At 49.4% G+C, this 14662-nt stretch overlaps 1 protein-coding gene across 1 annotated transcript in view; it reads right to left on the reverse strand.

Annotated features, from left to right (window-relative positions):
* The window catches only part of herc2 (HECT and RLD domain containing E3 ubiquitin protein ligase 2), a 326293-nt gene that overhangs the window by 35917 nt on the left and 275714 nt on the right, over positions 1 to 14662 (reverse strand). Inside the window, 4 exon segments of the mRNA XM_065008536.1 lie at positions 2324 to 2465; positions 2970 to 3053; positions 4883 to 5080; positions 11571 to 11758. Coding sequence (XP_064864608.1) covers positions 2324 to 2465; positions 2970 to 3053; positions 4883 to 5080; positions 11571 to 11758 — 612 coding nt within the window.

The following is a 14662-nucleotide window of genomic DNA, read 5'->3' on the forward strand; positions in this document are numbered from 1 at the left end:
CTAACTACTGAGGAGGAAGCTAACAACCTACCGAGCAGGAAGCTAACAACCTACTGAGGGGGAACCTAACAACCTACTGAGGAGGAACCTAACAACCTACTGAGCAGGAACCTAACAACCTACTGAGCAGGAACCTAACAACCTACTGAGGAGGAACCTAACAACCTACCCAGTAACTACTGAGGGGGTAACCTAACAACCTACTGAGGATGAACCTAACAACCTACTGAGGGGGTAACCTAACAACCTACTGAGGAGGAACCTAACAACCTACTGAGCAGGAACCTAACAACCTACTGAGCAGGAACCTAACAACCTACTGAGGAAGAACCTAACAACCTACTGAGGAGGAACCTAACGACCTACTGAGGAGGAACCTAACGACCTACTGAGGGGGAACCTAACAACCTACTGAGGGGGAACCTAACAACCTACTGAGGGGGTAACCTAACAACCTACTGAGGGGGTAACCTAACAACCTACTGAGGAGGAACCTAACAACCTACTGAGGAGGAACCTAACGACCTACTGAGGGGGAACCTAACAACCCTGAGGAGGAACCTAACAACCTACTGAGGAGGAACCTAACGACCTACTGAGGGGGAACCTAACAACCTACTGAGGGGGTAACCTAACAACCTACTGAGGGGGTAACCTAACAACCTACTGAGGAGGAACCTAACAACCTACTGAGGGGGTAACCTAACAACCTACTGAGGGGGTAACCTAACAACCTACTGAGGGGGTAACCTAACAACCTACTGAGGGGGTAACCTAACAACCTACTAACAACCTACTGAGGGGGTAACCTAACAACCTACTGAGGGGGTAACCTAACAACCTACTGAGGGGGTGAGGGGAACCTAACAACCTACTGAGGGGGTAACCTAACAACCTACTGAGGGGTAACCTAACAACCTACTGAGGGGGTAACCTAACAACCTACTGAGGGGGTAACCTAACAACCTACTGAGGGGGTAACCTAACAACCTACTGAGGGGGTAACCTAACAACCTACTGAGGGGGTAACCTAACAACCTACTGAGGGGGTAACCTAACAACCTACTGAGGGGGTAACCTAACAACCTACTGAGGGGGTAACCTAACATCCTACTGAGGAGGAACCTAACAACCTACTGAGGGGGTAACCTAACAACCTACTGAGGGGGTAACCTAACAACCTACTGAGGGGGTAACCTAACAACCTACTGAGGGGGTAACCTAACAACCTACTGAGGGGGTAACCTAACAACCTACTGAGGAGGTAACCTAACAACCTACTGAGGGGGTAACCTAACAACCTACTGAGGGGGTAACCTAACAACCTACTGAGGGGTAACCTAACAACCTACTGAGGGAGTAACCTAACAACCTACTGAGGGGGTAACCTAACAACCTACTGAGGGGGTAACCTAACAACCTACTGAGGAGGAACCTAACAACCTACTGAGGGGGTAACCTAACAACCTACTGAGGGGGTAACCTAACAACCTACTGAGGGGGTAACCTAACAACCTACTGAGGGGGTAACCTAACAACCTACTGAGGGGGTAACCTAACAACCTACTGAGGAGGAACCTAACAACCTACTGAGGGGGTAACCTAACAACCTACTGAGGAGGAACCTAACAACCTACTGAGGGGGTAACCTAACAACCTACTGAGGAGGAACCTAACAACCTACTGAGGGGGTAACCTAACAACCTACTGAGGGGTAACCTAACAACCTACTGAGGGGGTAACCTAACAACCTACTGAGGGGGTAACCTAACAACCTACTGAGGGGGTAACCTAACAACCTACTGAGGGGGTAACCTAACAACCTACTGAGGGGGTAACCTAACAACCTACTGAGGGGGTAACCTAACAACCTACTGAGGAGTAACCTAACATCCTACCCACTAACTACTGAGGAGGAACCTAACATCCTACCCACTAACTACTGAGGATGAACCTAACAACCTACTGAGGGGGTAACCTAACAACCTACTGAGGGGGTAACCTAACAACCTACTGAGGGGGTAACCTAACAACCTACTGAGGGGGTAACCTAACAACCTACTGAGGGGGTAACCTAACAACCTACTGAGGGGTAACCTAACAACCTACTGAGGGGTAACCTAACAACCTACTGAGGGGTAACCTAACAACCTACTGAGGGGGTAACCTAACAACCTACTGAGGGGGTAACCTAACAACCTACTGAGGAGGTAACCTAACAACCTACTGAGGGGGTAACCTAACAACCTACTGAGGGGGTAACCTAACAACCTACTGAGGGGGTAACCTAACAACCTACTGAGGGGGTAACCTAACAACCTACCCACAAACTTGACCTTCCAGACTCGGTGAGGCAGCAGCAGGCTGTCTGGGCTGAAGGAGCTCATCTTGGCACACATCTGACCAAACACCGACTTGGTCCCGTCTGGACCTGCCAAACCTCCTTTACTACGAGACCGCTTGACCTGGAGGGGGAGGAGGAGAGGAGGAGGAGGAGGAGGAGGAGGAAGAGGAGGAGGAAGAGAAAAATGGTTATCTCTCCAGGCTCTTCCGCTCAGTGCGGTGTGATGTGTTCAAAGTGACAGCTCCCTCCACCAGGCATCCAGCCAGCCCAGCAGGGGGTCAGTGGAGGCCCAAGTGGCCTGGACCGAGGCTCTGGGAGGGGGAATGGCTATACCAGGGGTGCATTCCAAATAGCACCCTATTCCCTATGTAGTGCACTACTTTTGACCCGAACCTCATGGGCCCTATAGTAGTGTTTTACAAACGGAATAGGGTGCTCTTTGGAACAGACGAGGAACCCAACATCGACTGACATGCATGGTTCACACATCACACTGAAACCAGACGAGAGAGACAGAGAGAGAGACAGAGAGAGAGACAGAGAGAGAGACAGAGACAGAGAGCATTTAGGAGGAATCTCTGAAAGCCTGCTGTTTGCTAGTGTTCATCTGAGTAGGTTTTCCTACCTGTATCCTGTTGAGTTCCACTACAGGTCCATGCTGTCTGTCTCTCACCATGGTGGCCTGGACTACCTTCCGGAACGCTGCTTCCTGAGGAGAGAAACAACACTGTGCTCAGGACATCTGTATGTACTGGAGAACAGCATTTACAACAACACTGTGCTCAGGACCTAACACAGCTACTGGGGATCCTGGTAAACTACCACATACAGCTACTGGGGATCCTGGTAAACTACCACATACAGCTACTGGGGATCCTGGTAAACTACCTCATACAGCTACTGGGGATCCTGGTAAACTACCTCATACATCCTGGTAAACTACCTCATACAGCTACTGGGGATCCTGGTAAACTGGGGACCTCCTCATACAGCTACTGGGGATCCTAGTAAACTACCTCATACAGCTACTGGGGATCCTGGTAAACTACCTCATACAGCTACTGGGGATCCTAGTAAACTACCTCATACAGCTACTGGGGATCCTAGTAAACTACCTCATACAGCTACTGGGGATCCTAGTAAACTACCTCATACAGCTACTGGGGATCCTGGTAAACTACCTCATACAGCTACTGGGGATCCTGGTAAACTACCTCATACAGCTACTGGGGATCCTGGTAAACTACCTCATACAGCTACTGGGGATCCTAGTAAACTACCTCATACAGCTACTGGGGATCCTACTGGGGATCCTGGTAAACTACCTCATACAGCTACTGGGGATCCTGGTAAACTACCTCATACAGCTACTGGGGATCCTGGTAAACTACCTAATACATACAGCTACTGGGGATCCTGGTAAACTACCTCATACAGCTACTGGGGATCCTAAACATACAGCTACTGGGGATCCTGTAAACTACCTCATACAGCTACTGGGGATCCTGGTAAACTACCTCATACAGCTACTGGGGATCCTGGTAAACTACCTCATACACTGGGGATCCTACTACAGGGGATCCTGGTAAACTACCTCATACAGCTACTGGGGATCCTGGGGATCCTAATAAACTACTCATACAGCTACTGGGGAAAGTAAACTACCTCATACAGCTACTGGGGATCCTAGTAAACTACCTCATACAGCTACTGGGGATCCTGGTAAACTACCTCATACAGCTACTGGGGATCCTGGTAAACTACCACATACAGCTACTGGGGATCCTAGTAAACTACCTAATACAGCTCCTGGGGATCCTGGTAAACTACCTAATACAGCTACTGGGGATCCTGGTAAACTACCTCATACAGCTACTGGGGATCCTGGTAAACTACCTAATACAACTACTGGGGATCCTGGTAAACTACCTAATACAGCTACTGGGGATCCTGGTAAACTACCTCATACAGCTACTGGGGATCCTAATAAACTACCTCATACAGCTACTGGGGATCCTGGTAAACTACCTCATACAGCTACTGGGGATCCTGGTAAACTACCTCATACAGCTACTGGGGATCCTGGTAAACTACCTCATACAGCTACTGGGGATCCTAGTAAACTACCTCATACAGCTACTGGGGATCCTGGTAAACTACCTCATACAGCTACTGAGGAGATGCCCCTAGTAAACTACCTCATACAGCTACTGGGGATCCTGGTAAACTACCTCATACAGCTACTGGGTATCCTGGTAAACTACCTCATACAGCTACTGGGGATCCTGGTAAACTACCTCATACAGCTACTGGGGATCCTGGTAAACTACCTCATACAGCTACTGGGGATCCTGGTAAACTACCTCATACAGCTCCTGGGGATCCTAATAAACTACCTCATACAGCTACTGGGTATCCTGGTAAACTACCACATACAGCTCCTGGGGATCCTGGTAAACTACCTAATACAACTACTGGGGATCCTAGTAAACTACCTAATACAGCCTATCTATGTGTGTCTGTTCTAAATGTCCCCACCTTGCCCTGTGAGATGAGTATGCCCCGTAGTGTGTTAAACCCTAGGGCAGGTCCGTGTGCGGTCTGCCCCAGCCGGCCCTCCAGATCAAACATGGGGATACAGGGACAGAAGAGCTCCGATATGTGGTGCAGCAGGAGCAGTCTGTTCCTCAGAGACATGATGGGAATCTCCTGGAGGTGGTTGTATTCCATGGGCACCTGGGAGAGAGAGGACACGCGTTAACAACACCCGTTACACCACCCACGTTACACGTTACACCACCCACGTTACACCACCCACATTACACGCGTTACACCACCCACGTTAAACCACCCACTACACGCGTTAGCATCACATGTCGCACCACCCACGTTACACGCATTAGCAACACACGTTACACCACCCACGCTACACCAGACATTAGCAACACACGTTAACAACAACACGTTACACCACCCACGCTACACGCGTTAACAACAAACAACACCCACGTTACACTACAACACACGTTACACCACCCACGGTACACACATTAACAATACGTTGCACCACCCACACGTTACACCACCCACCCACGTTACACGCATTAGCAACACGTTACACCACCCACGTTAACAACAAACGTTACACCACCCACGGTACACGCGTTAACAACACACGTTACACCACCCACGGTACACACATTAACAATACACGTTGCACCACCCACGTTACACCCGTTACACCACCCACGTTACACGCATTAGCAACACACGTTACACCACCCACGTTACACGCATTAGCAACACACGTTACACCACCCGCGCTACACGCGTTAACAACACACGTTACACCACCCACGTTACACCCGTTACACCACCCATTAGCAACACCACGTACACGCATTAGCAACACCACACCACGCTACACGTGTTAACAACGCATTAGTTACACGCATTAGCAACACACGTTACACCATCCACGTTACACGCATTAGCGACACACGTTACACTACGCGCGTTACACCACCCGCGCTACACGCATTAGCAACACACCACCCACGGTTACACCACCCACGTTACACCCGTTACACCACCCACGTTACACGCATTAGCAACACACGTTACACCACCCACGTTACACGCATTAGCAACACACGTTACACCACCACCCACAACACACGTTACCCACGTTATTAGCAACACACGTTACACCATCCACGTTACACGCATTAGCAACACACGTTACACCACCCACGCTACACGCATTAGCAACACACATTACACCACCCACGTTACACGCATTAGCAACACACGTTACACCACCCACGGTACACGCATTAGCAACACACGTTACACTACCCACGTTACACGCATTAGCAACACACGTTACACCACCCACGCTACACGCGTTAACAACAAACGTTACACCACCCACGGTACACGCGTTAACAACACACGTTACACCACCCACGGTACACACATTAACAATACACGTTGCACCACCCACGTTACACCCGTTACACCACCCACGTTACACGCATTAGCAACACACGTTACACCACCCACGTTACACGCATTAGCAACACACGTTACACCACCCACAACAACACACGCACCATTAGCACCACCCACAATACGCGTTACACCACACCACCCACGTTACACGCATTAGCAACACACGTTACACCACCCGCGCTACACGCGTTAACAACACACGTTACACCACCCACGCTACACGCGTTAACACGTTACACCACCCACAATACGCGCGTTAGCAACACACGTTACACCACCCACGTTACATGCATTAGCAACACACGTTACACCACCCACGCTACACGCATTAGCAACACACGATACACCACCCACGTTACACGCATTAGCAACACACGTTACACCACCCACGTTACACGCATTAGCAACACACGTTACACCACCCGCGCTACACGCGTTAACAACACACGTTACACCACCCACGCTACACGCGTTAACACGTTACACCACCCACAATACGCGCGTTAGCAACCCACGTTACACGCATTAGCAACACACGTTACACCACCCACGCTACACGCATTAGCAACACACGTTACACCACCCACGCATTACACACATTAGCAACCCGCGCTACACGCGTTACACCACCCACCACGCATTAGCAACACACGTTACACCATCCACACACGCATTAGCGACACACGTTACACCACCCACGTTACACGCATTAGCAACACACGTTACACCACCCACGCGTTGCACCACGCGTTAACAACACACGTTACACCACCCACGCGTTACACGCATTAACAACACACGTTACACCACCCACGTTACACGCATTACGCAACACACGTTACACCACCCACGCAATTACACGCGTTAACACACGTTACAACACCCACGTTACACGCATTAGCAACACACGTTACACCACCCACGTTACACGCATTACACACGTTAACAACACGTTACACCACCCCGCTACACGCATTAGCAACACACGTTACACCACCCACGTTACACGCATTAGCAACACACGTTACACCACCCACGCTAGACGCGTTAACAACACACGTTACACCACCCACGGTACACGCATTAGCAACACACGTTACACTACCCACGTTACACGCATTAGCAACACACGTTACACCACCCCGTTACACGCTAACAACAAACGTTACACCACCCACGTTAACAACACACGTTACACCACCCACGTTACACCACGTTAGCAACACACGTTAGCAACACACTACCCACGTTACACGCATTAGCAACACACGTTACACCACCCACGCGTTAACAACACACGTTACACCACCCACGCACACGCTACACCACCCACAATACGCCCGTTAGCAACACACGTTACACCACCCAACACGCATTAGCAACAACACGTTACACCACCCACGCTAGACGGTGCTAACAATAAACGTTACACAACACGGTACACGTTACACCACCCACGGTACACACATTAACAATACACGTTGCACCACCCACGTTACACCCGTTACACCACCCACGTTACACGCATTAGCAACACACGTTACACCACCCACGTTACACGCATTAGCAACACACGTTACACCACCCGCGCTACACGCGTTAACAACACACGTTACCCACGTTACACGCATTAGCAACACACGTTACACCATCCACGTTACACGCATTAGCGACACACGTTACACCACCCGCGCTACACGCATTAGCAACACACGTTACACCACCCACACTACGCGCGTTACACCACCCGCGCTACGCGCATTAGCAACACACGTTACACCACCCACGCTACACGTGTTACAACACACCCACGTTACACGTTGCACCACACACGTTAGCACCATCCACACACGCATTACACCACCCACGTTACACGCATTAGCAACACACGTTACACCACCCACGCATTACACGCACCACCCATTAGCAACACACATTACACCACCCACCCACGTTACACGATTAGCAACACACGTTACACCACCCACGCATTAGCAACACACGTTACACCATCCACGTTACACGCATTAGCGACACACGTTACACTACGCGCGTTACACCACCCGCGCTACACGCATTAGCAACACACGTTACACCACCCACGTTACACGCATTAGCAACACACGTTACACCACCCACGCTACACGCATTACACACACATTACCCACACACACACGTTACACCACCCGCGCTACACACGTTAACAACACACGTTACACCACCCACGGTACACGCATTAGCAACACACGTTACACTACCCACGTTACACGCATTAGCAACACACGTTACACCACCCACGCTACACGCGTTAACAACAAACGTTACACCACCCACACGCTAACAACACACGCGTACACACAACAAACACGTTACACCACCCACAATTACACGCGTTACACAACACACGTTACACCACCCACGCATTAGCAACACACACCATTAACAACACACACCACACCACCCACGTTACACCACCCACAATACGCGCGTTAGCAACACACGTTACACCACCCACGTTACACGCATTAGCAACACACGTTACACCACCCACGTTACACGCATTAGCAACACACGTTACACCACCCGCGCTACACGCGTTAACAACACACGTTACACCACCCACGCTACACGCGTTAACACGTTACACCACCCACAATACGCGCGTTAGCAACACACGTTACACCACCCACGTTACACGCATTAGCAACACACGTTACACCACCCACGCTACACGCATTAGCAACACACGTTACACCACCCACGTTACACGCATTAGCAACACACGTTACACCACCCGCGCTACACACGTTAACAACACACGTTACACACGTTACACCACCCACGTTACACGCATTAGCAACACACGTTACACCACCCACGCTACACGCGTTAGCAACACACGTTACACCACCCACGCTACACGCGTTAACAACACACGTGACACCACCCGCGCTACACGCGTTAACAACACACGTTACACCACCCACGTTACACGCGTTAACACGTTACACCACCCACAATACGCGCGTTAGCAACACACGTTACACGCATTAGCAACACACGTTACACCACCCACGCTACACACGTTAACAACACGTTACACCACCCGCGGTACACGCGTTAACAACACGTTACACCACCCGCGGTACACGCGTTAACACGTTACACCACCCGCGTTACACGCATTAGCAACACACGTTACACCACCCACGCTACACGCGTTAACAACACACGTTACACCACCCGCGCTACACGCGTTAACAACACGTTACACCACCCGCGGTACACGCGTTAACAACACGTTACACCACCCGCGGTACACTGGTTAAAAACACACGTCACACACGTTAACAACACACGTTACACCACCCACAATACGCGCGTTAACAACACATGTTACACCACCCACGTTACAACAGATTAGAGATCCCCCACATTATAACGTCCAGTAGTCACCTGACCAGGTAGTTATAACCTCCAGTAGTCACCTGACCAGGTAGTTATAACCTCCAGTAGTCACCTGACCAGGTAGTTATAACCTCCAGTAGTCACCTGACCAGGTAGTTATAACCTCCAGTAGTCACCTGACCAGGTAGTTATAACCTCCAGTAGTCACCTGACCAGGTAGTTATAACCTCCAGTAGTCACCTGACCAGGTAGTTATAACGTCCAGTAGTCACCTGACCAGGTAGTTATAACGTCCAGTAGTTACCTGACCAGGTAGTTATAACCTCCAGTAGTCACCTGACCAGGTAGTTATAACGTCCAGTAGTTACCTGACCAGGTAGTTATAACGTCCAGTAGTCACCTGACCAGGTAGTTATAACGTCCAGTAGTTACCTGACCAGGTAGTTATAACGCCCAGTAGTCACCTGACCAGGTAGTTATAACGTCCAGTAGTTACCTGACCAGGTAGTTATAACGTCCAGTAGTCACCTGACCAGGTAGTTATAACGTCCAGTAGTTACCTGACCAGGTAGTTATAACGTCCAGTAGTCACCTGACCAGGTAGTTATAACGTCCAGTAGTCACCTGACCAGGTAGTTATCGTCCAGTAGTCACCTGACCAGGTAGTTATAACGTCCAGTAGTTACCTGACCAGGTAGTTATAACGTCCAGTAGTCACCTGACCAGGTAGTTATAACGTCCAGTAGTTACCTGACCAGGTAGTTATAACGTCCAGTAGTCACCTGACCAGGTAGTTATAACGTCCAGTAGTCACCTGACCAGGTAGTTATAACGTCCAGTAGTTACCTGACCAGGTAGTTATAACGTCCAGTAGTTACCTGACCAGGTAGTTATAACGTCCAGTAGTCACCTGACCAGGTAGTTATAACGTCCAGTAGTTACCTGACCAGGTAGTTATAACGTCCAGTAGTCACCTGACCAGGTAGTTATAACGTCCAGTAGTCACCTGACCAGGTAGTTATAACGTCCAGTAGTTACCTGACCAGGTAGTTATAACGTCCAGTAGTCACCTGACCAGGTAGTTATAACGTCCAGTAGTCACCTGACCAGGTAGTTATAACGTCCAGTAGTTACCTGACCAGGTAGTTATAACGTCCAGTAGTCACCTGACCAGGTAGTTATAACGTCCAGTAGTCACCTGACCAGGTAGTTATAACGTCCAGTAGTCACCTGACCAGGTAGTTATAACGTCCAGTAGTTACCTGACCAGGTAGTTATAACGTCCAGTAGTCACCTGACCAGGTAGTTATAACGTCCAGTAGTCACCTGACCAGGTAGTTATAACGTCCAGTAGTTACCTGACCAGGTAGTTATAACGTCCAGTAGTTACCTGACCAGGTAGTTTCCCTCCATTGGAAGGTTTGGAGGTGGACCAGGCCAGTGTGTGGGCAGAGCCACAGTCACCTGACCAGGTAGTTATAACGTCCAGTAGTTACCTGACCAGGTAGTTATAACGTCCAGTAGTTACCTGACCAGGTAGTTTCCCTCCATTGGAAGGTTTGGAGGTGGACCAGGCCAGTGTGTGGGCAGAGCCACAGTCACCTGACCAGGTAGTTATAACGTCCAGTAGTTACCTGACCAGGTAGTTATAACGTCCAGTAGTTACCTGACCAGGTAGTTTCCCCCCATTGGAAGGTTTGGAGGTGGACCAGGCCAGTGTGTGGGCAGAGCCACAGTCACCTGACCAGGTAGTTATAACGTCCAGTAGTTACCTGACCAGGTAGTTATAACGTCCAGTAGTTACCTGACCAGGTAGTTTCCCCCCATTGGAAGGTTTGGAGGTGGACCAGGCCAGTGTGTGGGCAGAGCCACAGGCCACCCTGTTGATCTTCTTCCCCTGCAACGCAGCGACAAGACGAGGCCTCTGGATGGCGTTAGTGGTCCCGTCTCCCAGCTGGCCCTCGTCATTATCACCCCACGTGTACACTTCTCCTGAGACGGACACAAACACAGCTACAGATACCCTGGCACAGACACACTGTAATAGTAGTAATACAGTAGTAGACAGGTGGTAATAGTAGTAGACAGGTAGTAGTAGACAGGTGGTGGTAGTAGTAGACAGGTGGTAATAGTAGTAGACAGGTAGTAGTAGACAGGTGGTAGTAGACAGGTGGTAATAGTAGTAGACAGGTGGTAGTAGTAGTAGACAGGTGGTGGTAGTAGACAGGTGGTAATAGTAGTAGACAGGTGGTAGTAGACAGGTGGTAGTGGTAGTAGACAGGTGGTGGTGGTAGTAGACAGGTGGTGGTAGTAGACAGGTGGTAGTAGTAGACATGTGGTGGTGGTAGTAGACATGTGGTGGTGGTAGTAGACATGTGGTGGTGGTAGTAGACAGGTGGTAGTAGTAGACATGTGGTGGTAGTAGTAGACAGGTGGTGGTAGTAGTAGACAGGTGGTGGTAGTAGTAGACAGGTGGTAGTAGTAGTAGTCAGGTGGTAGTAGTAGTAGACAGGTGGTAGTAGTAGTAGACAGGTGGTGGTAGTAGTAGACAGGTGGTTGTAGTAGACAGGTGGTAGTAGTAGAGAGGTGGTGGTGGTAGTAGACAGGTGGTGGTGGTAGTAGACAGGTAGTAGTAGACAGGTGGTGGTAGACAGGTGGTGGTAGACAGGTGGTGGTAGTAGTAGACAGGTGGTAGTAGTAGTAGACAGGTGGTAGTAGTAGTAGACAGGTGGTAGTAGTAGTAGACAGGTGGTAGTAGTAGTAGTACAGGTGGTAGTAGTAGTAGACAGGTGGTAGTAGTAGTAGACAGGTGGTAATAGTAGTAGAGAGGTGGTGGTGGTAGTAGACAGGTGGTGGTGGTAGTAGACAGGTAGTAGTAGACAGGTGGTGGTAGACAGGTGGTGGTAGACAGGTGGTGGTAGTAGTAGACAGGTGGTAGTAGTAGTAGACAGGTGGTAGTAGTAGTAGACAGGTGGTAATAGTAGTAGACAGGTGGTAGTAGTAGTAGTACAGGTGGTAGTAGTAGTAGACAGGTGGTAGTAGTAGTAGACAGATGGTGGTAGTAGTAGTAGACAGGTGGTAGTAGTAGTAGACAGATGGTGGTAGTAGTAGACAGGTGGTAATAGTAGTAGACAGGTGGTAGTAGACAGGTGGTAGTGGTAGTAGACAGGTGGTAGTAGTAGTAGTCAGGTGGTAGTAGACAGGTGGTAGTGGTAGTAGACAGGTGGTAGTAGTAGTAGACAGGTGGTAGTAGTAGTAGACAGGTGGTAATAGTAGTAGACAGGTGGTGGTAGTAGTAGACAGGTGGTAGTAGTAGACAGGTGGTTGTAGTAGTAGTCAGGATGGTAGTAGTAGTAGACAGGTGGTGGTAGTAGTAGTAGACAGGTGGTAGTAGTAGACAGGTGGTAGTGGTAGTAGACAGGTGGTAGTAGACAGGTGGTAGTAGTAGTAGACAGGTGGTGGTAGTAGTAGACAGGTGGTGGTAGTAGTAGACAGGTGGTAGTAGTAGAGAGGTGGTGGTGGTAGTAGACAGGTGGTGGTGGTAGTAGACAGGTAGTAGTAGACAGGTGGTGGTAGACAGGTGGTAGTAGTAGTAGACAGGTGGTGGTAGTAGTAGACAGGTGGTAGTAGTAGTAGACAGGTGGTAGTAGTAGTAGACAGGTGGTAATAGTAGTAGACAGGTGGTAGTAGTAGTAGTAGACAGGTGGTAGTAGTAGTATACAGGTGGTAGTAGTAGTAGACAGGTGGTAGTAGTAGTAGACAGGTGGTAGTAGTAGTAGACAGGTGGTAGTAGTAGTAGACAGGTGGTAGTAGTAGTAGACAGATGGTGGTAGTAGTAGACAGGTGGTAATAGTAGTAGACAGGTGGTAGTAGACAGGTGGTAGTAGACAGGTGGTAGTGGTAGTAGACAGGTGGTAGTAGTAGTAGTCAGGTGGTAGTAGACAGGTGGTAGTGGTAGTAGACAGGTGGTAGTAGTAGTAGACAGGTGGTAGTAGTAGTAGACAGGTGGTAGTAGTAGTAGACAGGTGGTAGTAGTAGTAGACAGGTGGTAGTAGTAGTAGTAGACAGGTGGTAGTAGTAGTAGACAGGTGGTAGTAGTAGTAGACAGGTGGTAGTAGTAGTAGACAGGTGGTAGTAGTAGTAGACAGGTGGTAGTAGTAGTAGACAGGTGGTAATAGTAGTAGACAGGTGGTAGTGGTAGTAGACAGGTGGTAGTAGTAGTAGTAGTCAGGTGGTAGTAGTAGACAGGTGGTAGTAGTAGTCAGGTGGTAGTGGTAGTAGACAGGTGGTAGTAGTAGTAGACAGGTGGTAGTAGTAGACAGGTGGTAGTAGTAGTATACAGGTGGTAGTAGTAGTAGACAGGTGGTAGTAGTAGTAGACAGGTGGTAATAGTAGTACAGGTGGTAGTAGTAGTCAGGTGGTAGTAGTAGTCAGGTGGTAGTGGTAGTAGACAGGTGGTAGTAGTAGTAGACAGGTGGTAGTAGTAGTAGACAGGTGGTAGTAGTAGACAGGTGGTAGTAGTAGTAGACAGGTGGTAGTAGTAGTAGACAGGTGGTAATAGTAGTAGACAGGTGGTAATAGTAGTAGACAGGTGGTAGTAGTAGACAGGTGGTAGTAGTAGTAGACAGGTGGTAGTAGTAGTAGACAGGTGGTAGTAGTAGTAGACAGATGGTGGTAGTAGTAGACAGGTGGTAATAGTAGTAGACAGGTGGTAGTAGACAGGTGGTAGTAGACAGGTGGTAGTGGTAGTAGACAGGTGGTAGTAGTAGTAGTCAGGTGGTAGTAGACAGGTGGTAGTGGTAGTAGACAGGTGGTAGTAGTAGTAGACAGGTGGTAGTAGTAGTAGACAGGTGGTAGTAGTAGTAGACAGGTGGTAATAGTAGTAGACAGGTGGTA

This window comes from Oncorhynchus nerka, linkage group LG24 (assembly GCF_034236695.1).
Source record: "Oncorhynchus nerka isolate Pitt River linkage group LG24, Oner_Uvic_2.0, whole genome shotgun sequence".
NCBI lineage: Eukaryota > Metazoa > Chordata > Actinopteri > Salmoniformes > Salmonidae > Oncorhynchus > Oncorhynchus nerka.